This window comes from Poecilia mexicana, unplaced genomic scaffold (assembly GCF_051168715.1).
Source record: "Poecilia mexicana isolate PSO_F unplaced genomic scaffold, ASM5116871v1 scaffold_7, whole genome shotgun sequence".
Classification (NCBI taxonomy): domain Eukaryota; kingdom Metazoa; phylum Chordata; class Actinopteri; order Cyprinodontiformes; family Poeciliidae; genus Poecilia; species Poecilia mexicana.
This window is the reverse complement of record NW_028263376.1, coordinates 27870439-27891660: the sequence shown is the minus strand read 5'-3', so window position 1 is coordinate 27891660 and position 21222 is coordinate 27870439. Positions and strand designations below refer to the sequence as shown.

At 37.1% G+C, this 21222-nt stretch overlaps 2 protein-coding genes across 2 annotated transcripts in view; both read left to right on the top strand.

The window, feature by feature from the left end:
• wnk3 (WNK lysine deficient protein kinase 3) overlaps positions 1-8484 on the top strand; it is a 46378-nt gene extending 37894 nt beyond the window's left edge. The window contains exons 19-24 of the mRNA XM_014968638.2: positions 2532-2617; positions 2695-3038; positions 3149-3384; positions 3473-3544; positions 3847-4004; positions 4455-8484. Of these exons, the coding sequence (XP_014824124.2) occupies positions 2532-2617; positions 2695-3038; positions 3149-3384; positions 3473-3544; positions 3847-4004; positions 4455-4994 (1436 nt within the window). The 3' untranslated portion in view covers positions 4995-8484. The remainder of the gene's footprint in view (positions 1-2531; positions 2618-2694; positions 3039-3148; positions 3385-3472; positions 3545-3846; positions 4005-4454) is intronic.
• A 1280-nt stretch (positions 8485-9764) lies between these two features.
• On the top strand, positions 9765-20513 carry phf8 (PHD finger protein 8). Its single transcript, XM_014968639.2, has 22 exons — positions 9765-10146; positions 10736-11008; positions 11172-11257; positions 11558-11684; positions 11813-11973; positions 12305-12446; positions 12526-12712; positions 12811-12973; positions 13202-13289; positions 14176-14282; positions 14380-14471; positions 14788-14877; positions 14982-15263; positions 15353-15435; positions 15535-15704; positions 15791-15876; positions 17009-17130; positions 17577-17908; positions 18015-18110; positions 18194-18303; positions 18401-18761; positions 18873-20513. The coding sequence occupies exons 2-22, from the start codon at positions 10911-10913 to the stop codon at positions 18959-18961; spliced, it is 3072 nt and encodes a 1023-aa protein (XP_014824125.2). The 5' UTR covers positions 9765-10146; positions 10736-10910; the 3' UTR covers positions 18962-20513.
• The last annotated feature ends 709 nt before the right edge of the window (positions 20514-21222 follow it).

Below are 21222 nucleotides of genomic sequence, written 5' to 3'. Positions count from 1 at the left end.
GCGAAAATAAAAAATTCTTAACCTTAAAGAATTAATAAAAATTTATGGTAACATGTTTATGTGTAAAGGTAAATTTGTCAGTTCCCTTCTTTCATATATAGTTCCCATGTAATTTCAGTGTTGACATCACTACATACTTTATTGTTTGCATTTTTTATGTTCCGATTTTTTTCACTCTATATTTCATTTTCTTAAAAATCTTTCTTTTTGCATGAGGCACTCTGAGGAAAGAACAGTGGAGTGTAGAGATGGTTTTAGGAGGAGGTTGACATCAGACTTCTGATGCTCTCCAAGTCCAGATGAGCTCTGGAGCTAAGCCCAGCTGTGACTTGTTCCCAGGACGTGTCTTTTCAAATGACACTCTGCTTCATTGCCCCAAGCCCCGGGGCACCACCAGCATCCACCTCACCTTCTGACTCAGAATAGACAGCGCATCATGTCATTACGCAGATACGATACGAACCAGCTAAGCTTACCTTACTCAGAAAAGTTGGTGGAAAGATCCTCCTACAGACTTCCAGACTTAATAAAATCTTAAATATTAACTTAGGGACCTAAAGCAAAATTACACAATACTTTTAGTTTTTGTAATGAGTTTTTTTTATTAAAACAAAACCCTTACATCCTTTTTCTTTCACCACTCAAATATGAGCTACTTAGCAAAATTCCAATAAAACAGTCTGACTACTTTTGCAAGTCACTTAATATGTGATTAGCTTCTATTTAGAATCAGTGTGCACTTTCTTTATGGGATAAGTGAGACTGTAAGACAAGTATCCAGATTTTAGTTATTGCCTCAACTTCAGTGTCTTGCATAGTTAAAGCTTCATGTAAACCAAAGTGAACGTTTTATGCAGGAAATGGTTTGAAACTGATCATGGTTACGATCCCCTATGCAGAACTACAATATAATGCAAGCAATGCTAGAAAATCTAAAATGAGCTCCAGAAGAACTGAGAAACACAAATGTTTCAGTAGCTTAATTTAAGCAATACATATCTAAGCGTTCTATAGACTAATTATATTAACTTAGCTGTGTAGTATAGACAAAATGATCCTAAACTGACCTACCAGCATCCAGACATATCTTACACTAAATTAATGTCATTCTGAGATGAAGAAACCAGGACCCAGAACAGTGGAGCAAGTTAATGTGAACACTGATATTTTCCAGAATCAGCTTTTTATTTTTTATCATTTAAAAAAACAATAATATGATAAATTACAGGGCTTCCTGATTTTAAGAGTTGTGCATTTTGTTTTAATTTACATTTTACGCAGTATCTATTTATGGAAACAGGGTTATACATAGAATGTGTAGGCCTCACAGTTACTGCAGGGATTGTAATGGTAGGGTTTCCATATATCAAAGCTCCATCATTTTGTTAACATGCTCCATCCATCTTGCATGTTTCTGTTTTTATATGTTACTTGTTTAGTAGTAGCTTAGAACCTCTCCTACAAGAGCACATGCATGAGCACCTTTGTTATGTTCCACACCAGTGACTAATAATGGACCGTTATCTGTAAGTAACACTTGTAACAAACTTCAGCATTTTGTTTAATTTATTTTAATTAATTAATTAATTTTTTTTTTTTTTTTTTTTGCTTGTTTGTGTTTGTAACTCTTTTAATGTTTAATTTAAATACTGTGATGGTTATCCATGTCTACACTTTGCTGTAATGCTAATTTAAGTACCCAACAAATTTACTATATACAGTGCCTGGCAAAAATATTAATACTTTTTTACAATCTTCTTTGTATTTTATTGGAATAGACTAACACAATTGTTTAAAAAAACACCATTGTTTAAAAAAATGGTGGCAGCATCATTCTGTGGGAAAGTTTTTTGTTGACAGACCCTATCAGAGTTGATGGGAACAGCTAATCAAACTGCCAAATTGGCAGGAACATTTTTGTCTCTAAATGTGCAAAGCTGGTAGACATTTTTTATATTTATTTGTAAAAAGTTTTTTTTTTTTAAACTTGTCATATTACTTCAATTTTACAATTTTATTCACTTATTTGTGTTCATTTATCAGAGTAAATGACAATAAAATAGATGGAAGTTTTGTTTTTGTTCTGTGACAGAATCTGAAAAAGTCAGAATACTTTTGCAAGGCACTCTTTATCTGAGCCCAGATCTTAAATGGGATGTTGCACTTTTTGTGATTATAAAGAGAGAACAGATATGAAACTGAGGGCTTGTTGGGTACACAGCATTTCACATTAGCAGCAGTTTTCTTAAATGCCTACAAAAGCTGCATTTTGTTTTTCAGGTTAATGTTCATAGCTTCTTAAATACGATACACAACACATACTGACTTTACAAGATGAAAATCTACAATGTTGGCAAGTTGATAATTCAACTTTGTTCATGTTTCTCATCTGTGTGTGTGTTTGTGTGTCATTTGTTTATTTACATCGATTTGTTGTATTCATCACTTTTGATTTGTGATTCTGTGTCCTTGTCTTTGTGTCTGCCTGTCCTTTTTTGTTTTTATTTTCCCCATTTTTTTTTTTATATCAGAGGGATATTTGTGCAGTGAGGCACCTGAAGATCACAAGAAGGAGACACCATTAAGCTCCCCTCAGCTGTGCAAAGGCCGATTTCAGGTAGGAGTCGTGCATCCTGACTTTAGCTTCTACGTTGTTTTTTTTTACTCTCAACTATTATCTATTTTGGTTATTAGGTGAATCCAGTTCCCCAGACCTCCCCTCCAAAGGATCTGTCTTCGGGTCAGAGTAGCACTCATAGGAAAGTGGGACGTTTCTCTGTGACGCGGACCGTGACGAAGAAAGAAGACAGACAGACTGACAGCTCACCAGTGTCTCCTGATTTGGGACGAGATAGGAGGAAAACTCATGCAAAAGAATGGGGTAAAGAAGACTGCAAGATCACCCCATCGAAGGGCCACCCTTCTCGCGGTTTTGGGCACAGCCACTCTCCACTTTGCAGCACTGATGATGATGATGATGATGAGAGTGAGATGGAAGATGAAGGGCTTAGAAGAGAACTTCAGAAGCTCAGAGAAAAGTAAACCAATAACAGATCAACCTGCTAATTTTTTTATTACTATTTTATTTTTACTCAGTATCAAATAGATGAACATGTTTTTGTCTTAATGTCTTCACCTGTTTTTGTAGGCACATCAGAGAGGTTGTTTCCCTTCAAGCCCAGCAGAACAGAGAACTTCAAGAGCTCTACAGACAGCTTCGTTCTCTCAAAGACCAAAGACAAAGTTTACCTGCCTCTCTGTGCCGAACTCCTCCTCTTCCTGCTGCGCTGCCTGTCGTTTCTCCACGCAGGTCCCGGATGGCCAAAGCTAAGCTTCGCTCCCGGCCCCACTCTCACATAGACAACAATGGAGTTCCACACTCTGGTTAGGCGACTGTGAGGCACATTTTCCCCATGTTTTTAACAGTACATTGTTGCCTGAACGTGCCTAACTGCTCCTATGTCTCTTCCAGGGATTCAGCAGTCAAGTGGTTTTTCGGGTGGCGAACAGGGTAGACTCCGCTCTGCAGTGCCTGATAGAAAAGGTAGGTTCAAATTTTAGTGATTTATCTAGACTTTCTAATGAGTCTGGGGGAAAAAATGTTGATTTGATTATGAATGGAAAAAAGAAATAAACTTTGTAATAATTTGTGTTATTCTAGATTTTATTTATTTTCCCTGTTTAAAAGATGCACCTCCCTGTCGCTTTTCAATTCTCTGTCATCCATCACTCAGTTTGTCCTTTCATGTAATCCATGCATGAAACTTAAAAAATACATAGTGTAGAAATGTAAAGCAACCCAACTTGTAGGTAGAAGATGCCATTAATCATTTCATCTTTCCACAGATCACAGCCCATCAAGGAAAAGCACATTCACTGATGAACTGCACAAGCTTGTTGACAATTGGACAAAGGAGGCAGTAGGTGCTGCTCCAATCAAGCCATCTCTGAATCAAATCAAACAGATCCAGCAGGTACAGGGAGGCTGGAGCCAGTCTGCAGAGGTATGACTAAACACAATAAAATGCATAGATAGGTTTTTGCTTCATATTATTATGTGAATAGATTTGATCAATATGGAATATGATTTTGTTTTAGAAAGTTATTTGTTATCTGTTTACAGTTGCAACAGAAGTTTAATGTGTGGACTTTCTCACATTTTGTCATATTGTCAGAACAAACTCTGGTATATTTTATTGGGTGTTTTTTAAAGAATTAGTACTATGTAATACACAAGTCTAATGTGGAAGGAAACTAATACACAGTTTTCTGAATACTCTGTTGACACACCTTTTGTTCCAATCAACTTTTATGATTTTCTACCTTCTGTTGGTCTTTTGCAAAAATGCAATGTGGCAAAATGTGTCATACATAAAAGGATATGGACACTTTTGACAACTTGAAGCAAAAATAATAAGAATTTTTCTCAGTATTCATTGATATAATAATTGCAGGTGGGCCGACCAGGTTGGTTTCCAGCAGCCCAACTGAGCCCCCAGGCACCCTTAGCCTCCTCTCCTTACGCAGGTGGAGGAACCCTGACCACCCTGGCCTCTCCGGCTCCTCCACCCCCACAATCACACATGGGTCAAGTACCGCAGATGCATCAGAGTTTACACCTCCATCAGCCTCCACCTCTTCAGCAGATGACCTATCAGCAGTCTCCTATGTGCCAGCAAATGCCACAACCTCGGATGCAAACATCCATACAGTCACAGGTGCAGCCCACCATCCTGCTGCCCCAACCAACACCTCAAAGCCAACCGCTGCTGCCTTCCCAAATCCAAATCCCGGTGTCCACGGGCACGTCGCTGCTGCATGGAGGTGGGCCCTCCGTACCCGCTGACAGCACCCCAGTTATTGGGGGTGTGTTTTGCTCCTGTTCCTCCCCCTCGTCTACCTGTTCCTCATCTTGCTCGACCGCTGCTCTACCTTCCAGTGCCAAAATTCACCCAACAAGCCCAACTTCTACTCTTCCTTTGGGACAAAAATGAAACCAAGAGATTTGAGAAATAAATGTGAAGCTCCAAGAGATGGTGATACCCCCAGGGATTCGAAACATAAATCAGATTCATTTTGGAGTGATAATTAAGTGTTATATGTGTGGGTAACCTGTGAGTGAAGTGAATACATGTATTCCAGCATGGTTCTTAGCCTCCTCTCATTATGAGGAAAGGAGACTCCTGTGAAAGAAAAGGAAAATAACAGATTAATATAAAATTCAGCCGCTGGAGTTACGGATGATTGGATGTTGATGTGTAAACGTCTTTAATGTATGGGTGGGTGCATTTATGAGTGTGGCTGCAGTATTTGTTGAATATTTGAGAACATATCACATGATGATGTCCTTGGATGGGAAAAAAAAAAATCATAATAATAATCTTTTTACTTGCAAACCAACACCGCTGGACCTGGAGCCTCTGAAAGCAGAGACGGAGAGGACAAATAATTTTACTGTGGCAGCATTTTTGGCTCAGTTAGCCAACGCTCACAGTGAAAGAACGATCACATTTAAAAGTGCAATTAGTAATGGTCATCTGAGTTGATCAGCATGTATTGTATTAATCAATTTGTCTGAAAAAGCATACAACTTTTTTTTGTAGAGATACAGTTTTTTTTTTTTAAACTAGGTTTGCAGCACAACACATAATGAAGATAAATTAAACAGAAATTACGCTTAAATTAAGCTTGGTCGACCTGTGCGCCTACTCTCATCTCCCATGATGCAATCTAACACATATGTAGTCTCGTGTTTCCTACAGCATGTCATTTGTCTTCGTAATAATATGAGTTTGATATTATACATTGATTCATTGAAATCGTGTTCAGTAAACACCTGAATACTTTCCACTCAGTTCTGCATGACCTCATGATATGTGGGATTTTACCTGAGTGGAAGCTGCTACCACTTGCGGTACACACACACACACACACACAATCACTATAGTTTGGAGACTAAAAAGGTAAACATAGCGTCGTAGATACAATCTGATTTCTCCATATCAAGTTAAGCGGGGATCATGCTAAAGAGAAAAAAAAAAAGAAAAGGTCAAGGTCACACAAACTAGGGAAACCGTGCTGAATTAGTTATTTCAGTGTTACTTTTGATGACTGTGTTGTCGTGGGTGCATGACTGTTTGTTTAAAAGAAACAAATCTTTCTTTTAAAGATTGAGTGAGAGTCACGTTGTGTTTTGTAAAATGAATTGCATCTCTTTTCCTTTCATTGAAAGCAGCTTCTCAGATGTCACTGTGCTCACTCACTGTGTGGAAATGTTTACTCCGCCTGTGTCCTAGGCTTGCCTCCTCAGACGACAGAAAGTAATAAAAGCTACTAGGTCTTAATGGTTGTAAGTTTGGTGTTAAATATGGTTGAGAATACTTCACACATTGAGTTATTGCAAAGCCACATAAAAGTGCTAATACCCCTTGAAGATTTTTGCACACAAACAACCACAAACTTCACTGCATTTTATTTACATTTTTTATTTAGAAAGGAGTGAATGATTGTGAAGTGGAAGGAAGTTTGTTTTTCAAATGTTTTTTTCTACAAAATAGTGGAGTATTCACATGAATTCATCCATCTAAGCTAATACTTTGTCGGAACAAGTTTTCCATTGTCTGATCTAAACTGTTTTAGCTCTGGTTGCATGTTTCGGATTGTTGTGAAGGTGAACATGCATAGATGGCGGCTTCCGTATTTAACGCCTTTTAATTTTCCCATCAACTCTGACCAGCTTTCCTTTCAATGCTGATGAAAAGCTTCCCAGCAGCTTGTTGCCACCATTTTCATATTCAGCATTCTGCGATCAGAGTGTTATAAATTTATCACACATTTTAAACACAAGTTCAGTTTTACTCTCGTACTTTCTTTCAACAATTTACCAACCTTGCCTCGTTCCCTTAATATACACATTAGTGAAGTGCATGACTAATGGTGGACGGTTTGCTATATTTTATAACCTAAACCTGTTTTTTTAAACGACTCCCATATATCATCTCTGACCTGTCTGCTGTTATTTTTGGTCTTCATGAAGCTGTTTGATCACTAATCTCCTCTAATCTCCACTTATTCTCTGAGACTTTCAGATAATAAGTGGATTTATACTGAGATTAAGTTACACACAGGTGGATTTTAATTAGGTCACATCTGAAAGCAAGAAGTTGCACTGGAATTTATTTAGAGTAAAATGGGCTCTATGCAAATTCATGCCACACTTCAGGTTTTTTTATTTTAAAAATATTCTAAAAACATTATTTTCCTTCCACTTCACAGCTCCACACTGCTTGCTCTATCACAAGAAGTGCATGCGCACTTCACTGAATTTTGTGGTTGTAAATGTGAGAAAATGTGAGTGAGTATGACTACTTTTTGAAGGCGCTGCATTTTGTTTGCCATTGATCATTTTAGCCGTGAACTATTTGTTTTTTTGGTCCTGATCTTCGAGTCAATCAGCAGTGAAAATGTGGAGCTTAAACAAATTAAACCTGCAGGACCCCATTTTCTTAAACCCATTTCAAGTGTACAACAACTGCAATCAACATTTGATGTATTACCAGTTTGTTGATTTAATGATACATTTATCCATAGGCATGTTTTTAAAATTGATGGACATCTGTTTATTAGCTCACTCTGTAGTCAAAGCAGAATTCAGTTTTATTGGTTAAAGAGAGACTGTAAGGTTTCGAAGACATGAGATTGCACAAAGTCAATCCGATATAAATAACAAATGGTTTACGGAGGAGTCGTTCATACTAAAGGGTGTGGTTGAGAAACTACATGCTGTAGAGTATAAGCTCAAAGGTTTCTTGTATTTTTAGCTTTTCGAGAATTCCTACATTTTTACAAAGATGTAGAGCACTGCTAGTGAAGGTGAGATACTGTGCTGTGATGTCTGATACTAACGTGGGTCTAACAACATTTTTTGGGTCATGACGATGAAGCCTACTTTGTCTTTTTGAGTGTAACCAAATTGTTATCTGAAAGATGCAGATTATTTTTGTATTTTGGAACAGGATTGTACAAACTGTAAAAAAAAAAAAAGAAATTATGTATGCTCATCATTATAAACTTGAAGTTAATAAAAATTAGAAAACATCCCTGTTTTCAAGGAGCCTCTGTAACTTGGTATATAACACCTTGTCAGGCACGATGAGGGGGTTTTCTTATATTTGTAGAAAAAATTGGCAGTTTTGACATTTCACTTCACCTTAGCTTTGAATTGTACTAAAATAATTGACACCAGCTTTCCTGTTGTGCTCCAGGTAGATTAAAATACACGAAGTAATGCAACAACAATCATTGGAGTCCCAAACGAACATGGCTAAGAATGACTGATAAAAGTATATTGGTGGGAAAATCAAATCTAGAGAAATACCAGAAAAGTATGTTGCTGATGATTAAGCCTCTGTAAATTGTAACTAATTTGATTGTTGATTTTATTTATGTTTTGTAACTAATCAAAAATAAATATTGCAAAATCTTTTTTTCCCCTCATGTTTTTATTTCAAAGGGAGGTACGTGTGGATTCACAGTACGTCATTCTGACCCACGCACTTGCCGTTGAGGCCATGCAAAGACATTTATGCCCCTTTACACCGTAGTGTCAGTTTAAGCTTAGGATCAATGATGAAGGTTTGAAAATCATTTTCAATTGAGCTCTTTTCATTTAGCAAAACAGAAGGAAATTTTGGACATTTTAACAGAAATTGTGAAAATATTAGAACACATAGAAATGTTCAAGTACATATTTTGGGGACATCAATTAAATTTTAGCATTAGACTACTGTACTTTACCTGATACCCTAGGACTTTAACACAATTCTTTTTATGTTTAAGCTACAAACTTTGTATTTTCTTAGAATTGTATTTGATATATCAATGCAAAGTGACTGAAGTGGAGGGAAAAGAGAATGTGGTTTTAATGTTTTATTTCCCAAGTAAAAACGGTGAAAAATGTTGGAGGCATTTGCACTCAATTCCTTTTAATCTGATATCCATAAATTGAATTAACCTTATCAGACTTTAGAAATAGAGGCCACATGTGTTGAATCTAAAATATAAATCCAGATGTGTTGTGAAGGCCTCTGAGCTTTGCTAAAACATTAGTGGACAAACGGCATCTTAAAGACCAAACAGGTCAGGGACAAAGTTCTGAAAAGGTTTAAAGCAGAATTAAGTTTTGAACAGATAGACATCTCTCAGAGCACTGATCAAATTTACCAAGTCTAGCTGTCCATCTGAAATGTCCAAAACTATATTTTTGCAAGGTTATGTAACTTTCTAAGTGCCGAATGAGCTAAGATTGTCTGTAGTGTAAATACATTTTATCATCATTCATTATCATCCCAATCAATAAATCTAACTTAGTACAGAACGCACTATCCCCAGTGGAATTTTTGTAAAGATCAGGGATAAACATCTTTTTGCATTTTCTGTTTTATCTGTTGGAAAATAAATAATCTCAACTGAAGCTGATAATGATTGCTAGAATCTCATCTGACAGACACTATGTTCTGCTAATAAATCTTTGAAAAAATACAATTTTAAATTAATCGATCCAGCTTGTTATTTTTGACCTCTAAAAAGTTTGTAACTGTGTAGTTTAAAAAAATCAATTCACATTTTCAATAGGAATCAGTAGTCATTAAAATATAACAGCTTAAATAAGCATTATTTAATTGTATTAATTAGACAAATAAGACTAAATAATACAAAATACTGGAGTCAAATAAAACTAATCACATATCATTTTGTTACCGTGGTAGCGTTGTTTTTTTTTTGTTTGTTTTTTGTCAAAATCAAAATCGTTGTAGTGTTCACAACTTTATTGTTCCACCATCCGTGGACAACGACGAACAACGGTTTGACGTTATCCGCTTTGAAATGGCGTTGAGGCAGTTAAAGGCGCTTTCATTTTTTTGTTATTTTTAACCTTTTGGGCACTTCAGCTTCTAAATTCTTGGTCTAATGCTAACTTCCGAACCTTATCTATATTTTTGCGCTTTGCACAGTTGTTAAACAAAAATGTATCGCAGAAAAGTGTGAATAATTGACGTTGCATAATAAGGCCGCAGCTAGCTCCGGAGTTGCGTAGAGATTACGGCCGCTTTCCAGTGCCTGGCCCTGCCGCAGAGCTGCTAGTTGGTGAGTCGCCAGCGCTTAGAGGTAGCTTAGCTAGTGGACGAGGCTTGAAAAGAGCAAGCCCGATAGCCGTTTTAGCTTTATCGTGTGTTTTGCAATTAAAAGTTAAAATAAAACAAATATATTTTTATGTGTAGATTTTTATAAATATTTCTGCTAAACCGTTTTCTGATGGGACTAGCGTTAGCATATTCGCTACTCAAGTCATTGCTCTGGACTGTGTTTACAAACAGTTAGCTACCCATACTGCCACCAAGTTTGTTTATTTTTTTGACGGTATCGTGTCTTACCAGAAGCAAAGTGATTCATGTTAAATTCAGGAAGCAACATAAGTGGCAGCGATTCTATTCATTGTAATTACATTTTAAAGTAGTTTTATACTGTAACATATCCGCAACTTAATGTTATCCGATTGTGAAAAAATGAAAACATGGTTCAGTTGTTAAGCTAGCTAAACTAATGCACATTATTTCCAAACTGGAATTACTATTTTACCCTTCTCAGAAACCAGCATGCATAATTCTGTAGTTTTGCACATATTATGAGCGGCTACTGACAATTCTTTTTTTCTTGCTCATTTTTGTTTTAACAGCTTTTTAGGTCATTCCCGGCTAAACATGACTGTCGGTAACAGAGATCTGGAAATGAAGTGACACAGCTAGAGCTCTTTCCCGTCGCAACCATTATTTTATCAAATAGCTTCTACTGTTTGCACAATATATATATTTTTTTTTTATTAAAAAGCATTTTGCAAACACAGACTTGATATGGCGTCAGTGCCAGTGTATTGCTTGTGTCGCCTGCCCTACGATGTGACACGCTTCATGATTGAATGCGACATCTGTCAAGACTGGTTTCATGGAAGGTAAGGGTTTTTTGTTGGCGATATTAATCCACAAGTTTCAGTATTCAAAATGTGTTGTTTCATAATGTGTTTTCTACATTGAGTCATGTCTAAAAAGAAAAGAATAATTGAACTCAGTTAATTTAGCCATTCAACTTTGTTTCTGTTCTTGTTTCCTGTCCAGCTGTGTTGGTGTAGAAGAGGACAAGGCAGCTGAGATTGACCAATATCACTGCCCTAATTGTCAGGTCACCCATGGACCTCCTGTCAGTAAGTTTCTTCCATTCTTTTGTGGGGAGTCTGGAGTAAGCAATATTACCTATGAAAATATGCTGCCGTTAATAATATCGTAAAAGACGTGAGCTGTAATGCGCCTTTTCTTCCTTTTTCCAACTTTCTAATGGACATCCTATCAAATCATGACATCCTGTATTTACCCAGAGATTATCATATAAGCCAATTCCTTATGAGATTCTGTTCTTCTCTGAGATTCTGTTAATATTGTTTGACGTTGTACACCGAATAATCATTGTTGCTACTTTTTTTTTTTTTTTTTTTTTTTTTTTTTAGTGCGTAAACGACGTGGCGGCAATAAGCAAACAGATGGACATACAGGCGTAGCAAGAGATCCCAGTAAGCCTGTAAAAACGGGGAGCCCACAGTTTGTCAGGGAGCTTCGTAGCAGAACGTTCCCAAAGTAAGATCTTTGTCTGGTATTTATTTATTTACTTACTTACTTATTTACTTACTCCTTTACTTACAAAGTATCATTTTGTAGTGAAATGTTGAAATACTCAGTTTTCCTGTGCTCTGCTGTGTTCGCAGTGCTGATGAAATCTTGCTGAAACCGTCTGGGGCTCAGCTGACAGTCGACTTTCTGGAAGAGCATTCTTTCAGCGTCCCGGTCATGGTGTTGAGGCGAGATGGCTTAGGCATGACCCTTCCTCCGTCCTCGTTCAGCGTCTCGGACGTGGAGCACTACATTGGTAAAAAAAAAAAAATGTTTAGGCACAGCGCTACATTCTTAAATCTCTTCAGATTTTTTACATACAAAACTCTTCAGTCACCCATCTGCTCTTTTCATTTTTGCTTCAAATGAGTCAGACGTTGTTGTAATATTGAGTGTGCAATCATGATGGAGGGTCAAGGAGTACGATGAAAATGCAATTTTTATCAGTCAACACATTTTTGAGATATTTTTGAAAATAGTCAGTAGTTGTCAGAACAGTAGTTGGTCAGAGAAATCATATTTTTGTTCTTCTGGAGTGTTGCCTTCGGTTCCTCGTTCTAAATGCTCTACAATCTGTTAAATCGCAGGTGCAGATAAAGAGATCGATGTTATCGATGTGTCTCGTCAATGCGACATGAAGATGCGGCTGGGAGACTTTGTTGAATACTACAACAGCACCAATCGGGACAGAGTACTCAATGTGATCAGCCTGGAGTTCTCTGAAACTAGGTACCAGCAAGAAGTGGCAAATTAGAGTACCTGGTTTTATTGGCTATCCTTTAATTGATATGTTTGGAAATTGATATAGGCTCTCAAATTTGGTGGAGACTCCCAAGATTGTGAGAAAACTTTCATGGGTGGAGAACCTCTGGCCTGAAGAGTCTGTTTTTGAACGGCCAAATGTGCAGAAGTACTGCCTGATGGGAGTAAAGGACAGCTACACAGACTTTCACATTGACTTTGGTGGCACTTCAGTATGGTACCATGTCCTGAGGGTGAGATGACATATTTTTATGTGTTTTTGGGAAGTTTAGCCTCTTTTTTGTGTGACATGTTTATAACGAAACAAACATTCTTTCCGTTTTTCACTCAGGGCGAGAAAATCTTCTACCTAATTTCTCCTACCCCAGCCAACCTGGCACTTTTTGAGCGCTGGAGTTCCTCATCTAACCAGAATGAGATGTTCTTTGGGGATCAGGTTGACATGTGTTACAGGTGTTCTGTCAAGCAAGGAAACACACTGTTCATACCTACAGGTATTAATGTTGATACGTGTTTTTTGTTATGTGTCAGAAAAGGGTTTTTGCATTGCAGTCAGATACTCTATACTTAATGTGATTTATGTCTGCTGAGAACCACTTTTGTACTAAACTCTGTCTGTATCCTGTATGCAGCTAAAATGATGAGCAGCCAATTTATAAACCTATGTGACTTAATGTGGGCTAAGTTTAGACCAGTAAACATTAATAGTGTCTGTTTTGCAGGATGGATTCATGCTGTGCTGACTCCTGTGGACTGCTTGGCCTTTGGGGGAAACTTTCTGCACAGTCTCAACATTGACATGCAGCTTCGGTCAGTTTTCCATTAACTCTTCAGTGCTGCATATTAATTTTTGGGATTTTTGTCTCAGATAAAAAGTTATATTTTTAGAACTTCCTTTAATTCAGTCTGACCAAGACCTACAAACTTGACACAGTTCTGTCAGGAGGAATGGGCCCAAATGTTTGCGGAAGGAGATTCAAAACATTTAACTCTACAGCTTAAAATGGCATTCTGCTGAATTCTAAGAAAAGTAATTTAATTTTAGACTGGGGGGGGGGGAGGAGAGAAACTTTTTTTTGATTATTACTGACTTTTAGCAAACATAAGTAATTATAGTAATTCTAACTTACCTTAAGCAGGAATAGGTTTAGCTGCCTTTTTATGCCAGAAAATACTTTCATTTTTAAGTTGTTTGTGTGAAAATCTGGATTTTAACTGTATTTCAGTTGGTAGCAACAACACAATAATTATTGAACTTTAATTCCTGAAGCTCCGCAGGCATCAACATGTACAGGACAGGCCAAATAAATTGCTGTATTAGTTGGATTTAAGCTTCAGAGTTTGTTCGTTAACACCCTGAAATTGTTAGTGTCTACTAGAGACAGTACCTGATTCAGTGTTTAAGAGTTTTAAATGGAAAGAAGGTCGAATGAGGAAGTTGTCCTGTTTTGTTTTTTTTCCCCCCTGCTGGACTCTAGTTGCAAGCAGCAGTTTAATTATCAACCAAGTCAATGCCACGTCTTTGGGAAGCCTACAGCTTCAGCCAACTTCACAGCAAACTGAATTTGATCTATTTTTGGTGTGCCAGTACATAAGACATGTTGGAAACATTTAAACAAGGCCAGCTAATTATCTACACAGAGGTATTACTGCAATAACCACTGATGTCCAACATGCATGCTTTCGGTCATTTTAGGGCATACGAAATAGAGAAGAGACTGAGCACAGCCGACTTGTTCAAATTCCCCAACTTTGAGACGGTGTGTTGGTATGTTGGGAAGCACCTTCTTGATATCTTTAGAGGTGAGAAGTTTCAATACGCATTTAGTCACTTTAAGTTTGTTTTTTTTTTTTTATGTAAATTTCTCTAGTGGTGTAACTTTGTGTGTCTTTCCAACAGGATTGAGAGAAAATCGCAGACACCCTGCCAGCTATCTTGTTCATGGAGCAAAGGCCCTGAACAATGCTTTCCGCACCTGGACTCGCAAAGAGGTAGAATTACACTCATAGTTTTTGCTTAGATTCCTAAAGTTAGCAGATAAGAATATCACTAGTAATACTGATGTTAGTTTAATGTCTTTAAGTAAATACAGACCTAAATTAGTTTGAGTGACAAACGTTCTTTAAAATGATTAATTTATCTTGTTTAGTGTACAAATGAGAAGTTTTGGTTTTTTTGTGTTCAGTTCTGAAAGTCATTAGTCCAAAGTTTTTCAGACAGGCTTGTTCGTATTTTATCTTTAAATTGAACTGAAATCCTCTAATCAAATATTGTATAAGATTATTGATTATGATATTCTGCACTCAGGCCTTAGCTGAGCATGAAATGGAGATACCAGAGACCATCAACATTCAGACATTGATAAAAGACCTCGCAAAGGAGATCCGTCTGGTTGAGGTGATTTCTTTTAATATATTTTTTTATTCTATATTTGTATTTAAAAATATAATTGACATACTTTTTTTTAATGTTTATTAATAAACTGAACTTTTTCTCATCAGGATATATTTCAGCAGAACATTGGTCGCACAGGACCTCAGTTTCCCGGTGCTCCACTCTCCAAAGCCCCGCTGAGCGCCGCCCAGAACTCCGGACGCCCCCCCGGAAAAAAGAAAGGGCCCAAGCCTAAGGAGGTGCTGGGAGGGTTTGGGCCCACAGGAACCAAAAAGAAAAGTCAGAAAGGGCTCCTTAAGGCAGAAGCAGGAGAACTTGAGCTCATTGAGATCCATGCCAAACATACCCTAAAGAAATTTCAACCTGGCAAATCCAAGCACAAGAACAAGGTGTGTACTTTTTCCCCTATTTGTTGTAGCTCTTAATGTTTACATTTCTAAAGGTTTTCCTGGTTGTTTCTGATTTCTTTTTGTCACAGCTGGAGCTGCCATTGGAGGAGTTTGAAGGGAAGATGAATAAAAACAAACTTAAGCTTGTCTTGACAAATGGCAAAATCCAAGGGTGAGCGTTAATACTCTCCTTTAAGTGTTACAGATTTTGTACATTCTGAATTTTTATTTTATTTTATTTTTTATGCCTGTTATTTCTTTAATTACTTAGTAAGAAAGATGGCAGCAGTAATGGTGCAGGAAGTGCTGCGAGCTACAAACACCTAGCCACAGAGGGATCCAGTCTTTCAGACCTGGAGTCTGAGGATGAGTTGCAGATTGATGAGACTCCTCCTCCTCGACGCAAGCCTGCTGGACCAAACAAGAAAAAGAAACTAAGTGGCAAGTATTCGCTTGAGAGCAAACCAATCATTCAGTTTTGAGGTTTCAAAGAAATGTAGACTAACAGAGCAGAAACATCCTGTCAGGTTTACCAAGGAAGCTGCCCAGAGCCAAACCTTGTTCTGACCCTAATCGCATCAGGGAGCCCGGAGAGGTAGACTTTGACATCGAGGTGAGATTTTTAGGGGATTTTTTTTTTTTTTTTTTTTTTTTACAAATACACCATTGTGATTAGAGATGTACCAAACAGAGATTTTCATATCATAACCATGAGTTTAAAAAAAAAGTACTACAGTATCACAGCAATTACACAAACATGAAGCCGAAAATGTACAAAGTTACACAGAAAATCAACAGTTATTTCTTCTGTTAATGAAATAATACAACATACCGATTATTACAGTAAAAATAATGCCATCCATTATATTTGATTCTTCATGCTTTTGCAATGGGAAATATTTTCATACAGCTCAATTTTATTTTGATTTTAGCAAAATGAAAAGCATAAATCTTATTTATGGTGTTGATGTGCATTACATCTGGAGGGAGGTAGAGCTCTTACTTTTATGCTTCATACATTTGGAAAAAAAAAAAACTGGTTGAATTTTTCCAGCATCTCATTAAAAAGATAGAAGATGAAGATGAATTCTGTTGCTGCTCCTGTTTTATGGAATAATTTACCTTTCCAGATTAGATCTGCCCACAGCCTGGATCATTTTAAATCACTTCTTAAAACTCATTTTTACTCTTTGGCATTTAATTGATGTATTGTTTTTACTCTGTTTTGTCATTTGTGTTGTCGTTCTTGTGCAGCACTTTGGTGCAGTTTTATACTTGTTTTAAAGTGCTATATAAATAAATTTGACATTGACATGAATAAATTTTTATTCCCATCTTTTTATTTATTTATTTTTTTGCATTAGAGCTGTTTGGATTTTATTATAGAAATAGTTTGTTTTAGAATTGTTACATTTTGAAGAAAACTTAAAACTCAGATTTATTGTCATTAATTAGCTGATCTCACTGGTTTATCACAAGTTTACTCTTTTCTCCTCTTTGAGCTAAATTTTATTGGCTAATTATTAGATAAAATAATTCATGTTTTCACCAATACAATGGTTTGAGTAGTGTGTTTTTAATTCAAAAATACTTTGTTGATCCTAAAGGGAAGTTTAAAATTTAAAAGAAATAAAAATGATTTTTACCTGAATTTCTGCTTACACCGGCAGTATTACATTTTGCTGTTAATTTCTCTTTTTTTTTCTTATTAACTCTCAGTTTTCTCACTGCGTGTTTTCATTCAGGAGGACTACACAACCGATGAAGAGACACTGGCAGCTCACGGGGTGAAAGGTGGTGCAGGGGGCATCCTTGACTTACTGAAGGCCAGCAAGCAGGTGGCAGGATTAGACTCTGCAGCTCTCAGGTTTGTTGACTTGATCTTTGGTTTATTAACACTGGTGTCAAGGATGTTTCCAGCTTGAATCTAGATAACTTTTTTTTTTTTTTAGACAGTTTTAGAAAAAATTTTATAGTCTAAAAATGTGTAAGGTTGTTTTTGTTAGAGAGTAATATTTTTGCAAAGAAAACGAAGTGAAATTTTAATTTATGCTTTTTTTGATCATAGTTCAGAAATTACATGGAATTTTAAAAAACTTAATGTACATGACGTGGGGGTTTTTATATTGTACTTTAGGAAATGTAAGTATCAGATATGGATCGTTATTAGAATATTGCTTATTATAAGGATTTTTAATACAAAAATGCAATACTATTATATAGTATTGCACTTAATATACTTTAGAATATATATTTTTTTAATTATGGCGCTCCACTTGCTATTGATGATGTTTCTTTCTGCTTTCTATTTAGCGAGGAAGCACCAGCTTCGCCCAGCACCAGGGACGCCATCCAGGGCATGCTCTCCATGGCCAACCCTCCTTCCTCGTCCTCCTCTTCTTCCTCGTCCTCTCCCTTATCAATCTCTGGAGGCTTGACGGAGGGATTGGCAGCCGTCAAGGAAAAGGGCGGGAGAACTGTGTGGGTGACGGGGGGAATCAAGAAGACTGCAAATCCTGAGAAAAAAGCAGTGATTCAGCGGCCTGGCAAAAGAACGATCAAAAGGCCGGCCCGTCACATCAGCGACGAAGAGAGTCCAGATGAGCAAGAAACCCTGGGAACTTGTTTTAAGGATTCAGATTATGGTGAGCACTGTGAGGCGTTGTCTCCGCTGCTCGTTTATATACGCTGATCAAAGCATGAAAGTGTTCCGCGTTTAGTCGAAGTTAAGACATGTTAATTCTCTTTAAGTTTACCCGTCTTTGGAGTCTGACGAGGAAGATCACATTAACAAGACGAAGATGAAAAGGAAAAAAAACTGGGATGACACACCCTGGAGCCCTAAAGGTATCTCCTTTTAAAATGGCCGAGGTGCCAGTAAGATTTTCTTCTGATCTGGTAAATGTCTGACGAGTTGCTTTTACTTATAGCAAGGGTGATGCCCACACTTCCTAAACAAGATCGACCAGCCAGGGAAGGGGCCAGAGTCGCTTCTGTAGAAACCGGGCTCGCAGCAGCTGCTGCCAAGTTGGCACAACAAGTGAGTTGTTAAAGAAAGATGGTCACGTTCACAAAGGTGCCGTATTGGACAGTATTGACAAGATAAAGAGTCACGTTTCTTTCTGGTTGTGATTCAGGAGCAGCAGAAACCTGCTAAAAGGAAGTACACTAAAAAGCAGCGTCCCCCTGCTCCCGTTGCCAGTCCTCCCCCAGCGCAGGCTGAGCCCGCCCCCGCCTCCCCAACACCTGCTCCAGAGTCAGCAGCAGATGTCAGCCCGGACAGGAGGATGGATTATTTCTCTGCCAGTCTGTTAGACCATGAATACACAGCAGGGCCAGGACCTTTTGGCCCCGGGGGCCCGAGGGGCAGCGGAGCCATGGCCCCCGGTGTGTTCCTCTCTTCGCGACGACCTTCCATGTCACCTCAGAACAGCAGCTCCCATGCTGGTTTATCTCCTGCAGGTTTAGCCAGCCAAGGCATAACAGGGATCGGTCAAGGTAGGTACAAATATGACCACATTCACTGCAATTTTTTCCACTTCTTGCATCATAGCTTTATTTGTATATTTACTTGTTTATTCTTTGTTTTTGTTTTTTGCTTTTCTGCAGGTAAACGGCCAAAGAAAGGTCTTGCAACTGCAAAACAGAGACTCGGAAAAATCCTTAAGATTCACCGCAACGGAAAACTTCTCTTGTGAGAGATGCTTGTTGTTTGTGGCCGACGACATTAAGAATGAAGATGAGACCTCTGAAGTTGGTCTGAAGAAACTCGAGATAGTTATCTATATTTTGTACTCTTAACTGTTTCCACTCGTTATCAGCCGTCGTCATATCTTGCCCTTCACCAGTTTTCTGCCCGACTCCACTTACCTATATCTGCGTCAAGGTATTTCCAGAGGCACGTCTGATTTGAAGTGAAATCACTGTAATGTGCTGGAAGCCCTCTTTATGTGGTAGATTATTTTTAAGGCCACATATTTGATACTGACAATAGGAATTTTTTTCTAATAATTTGAAGGCAAGTTTACACTGATTTTTCATACATTTTCCAAAAGGAGGTTGTTTTCTTGTTAGTTATATTTACGGGTTGTATTTAGGCAAGATTTTTAAAAGGGAAAGTTCATTTAAGCGCAGACATGTAAACAGTTTGTAGTTTTAGAGTTGTATTTAGCTGTTTTATCGCAGTTTTATTTGTAAGCAATTCCCTTTTTTTTCCCACTCATACAAAACCCTCTATTGAAACAGTCCCACGATGATACATGTTATAATTTTGAAGCTCCTAACATCATCTCAAAAGTTCTCACCAATCCCCATTCTGACAACTATCATTTAATTTTATTTATTCTTTTATTTATTAACCAAGGCAGAATTTCTTAACTTCTTAGCCTGTTTTAATGTAGCATGTTTTTGTCACTTTTTTTTTCTTTTGATTCAGTATGATTATGTTAAATATCCTTAAAATGTGTAGAAAAAGAAAAGCTTTCCACTGCTCTTTTAGCTTTTTTTTATTTTAGATTTAAATTTGACAATGTAAATATTTGTATGATTTGTAATTTATATAGCTAAATTAAAAAACAAACAAAAAAAAGAGTAGCTTCCTGCATGTTGCCGTAGTTTGCGCACCAAGTTTTGGCAGCTTTCTTTGGTCAGATGTAGAGATGTTTTCACAGAATGTACTTGTCATAAGATGTTGGAGGTGTAGATTTAAGAGTAAAACTATTGTGAAGGTGCAGGATATGAATTATATGTAAATATATGTTGTAATTTAAGTTCTTTTGTAGTTCGAAAACTTTCGTAACAACTTGTACATGATGCATTGTTGGGGAAACATGATAGTTCTTTTTTATATTTGTATGCATTAACTGTCATTATGTTCATGTTGTCTTGTTAGTGTAATATTAGATCTGTGCTTAAAAAGATGCTCTTGATAAAAATTCATCCATTTAGTTTTATATTGTTTATATTCCCTCTGTGAGTGCTGTGTCTTTTATTTTTCATTGTTTTAATATGACCTGGACAAGATCAAAGTTCATTTTCACAATTTATTTCAGGCACACCTTTACTCAAAAAAAAACAAAAAAAAAAAAAATGTTTTTTTTTTTTTTGTACATCAACAGTTTTTTTGTTCACTATTCTTACGCCTACTGGAAATTTCTGTTTTCCTGACATTTGAAAAAAAAAAGGGATTTAGGTATTTTTCTGCTATACACAATGAATATTTTGTTGTAATAAACACATCTACTCATAAAACCATTGTTTCATGACAGTTCATTTTTATTATTTGTCCTGCTGTTAAGATTGCAGCACTTTACACTTTTTGCCGCTTATCTACTAAAAGAGTTTGTGGGAAACAAAATAAAGAAGGTAGCAAAGAACTGCAGGTTATTTTTTGAGGCAGGTGCAAATATTAAATTGAAAAGCAGCTTTGTGTTTTAAAATGAAAAGAGTACTTTGCCATTTTTTATTTTCGTGTTTAATAAATTCAATATCTGGTTTTAAAAAAGAGGAAATATCCTCATACATAACATCAAAACAAAAAACATCAAAAGTTTAGATGAGATCAATCATTTGAAAGTATAAAATTATTGCGTTGTGATCCATTGCACCTCACGGTGATCCCATTTTTTATACCACACTCCTAGTGATTGTGTTTTTATTTTAACCAGATGGACAGCAGCATAGAGAACTATACTCTCACCATTGTTTATCACTCTGCACACCTCAGACATCCAGTGCAAGACAGAATCATATCATCTGACAAAATACTCGGATGACTCTGCAGCTACAGAAAAAAAAGGTAAACATTATTTCCATCATGGAAAAAAAATAGGCTTTGGGTGAACATTGAACACCTCTGAGTTCACCTGGACAACAGGCTGAACTAAAGACGAAAGACGGACCTGTGTACCAGAAGGGACAGAGCAAACTGAAGGAAGGAAGCTCGGGTTCCTCAAAATGT

What these genes read in the sequence shown, in the direction of transcription:
- phf8 (XM_014968639.2), top strand. Translation starts at nt 10,911, where the DNA reads ATGGCGTCAGTGCCAGTGTATTGCTTGTGTCGCCTGCCCTACGATGTG. An exon ending in AGGTAGACTTTGACATCGAG is followed by an intron (nt 15,877 to 17,008) that starts GTGAGATTTTTA and finishes GTTTTCATTCAG; the next exon opens with GAGGACTACACAACCGATGA. An exon ending in CTGCCAAGTTGGCACAACAA is followed by an intron (nt 18,304 to 18,400) that starts GTGAGTTGTTAA and finishes GTTGTGATTCAG; the next exon opens with GAGCAGCAGAAACCTGCTAA.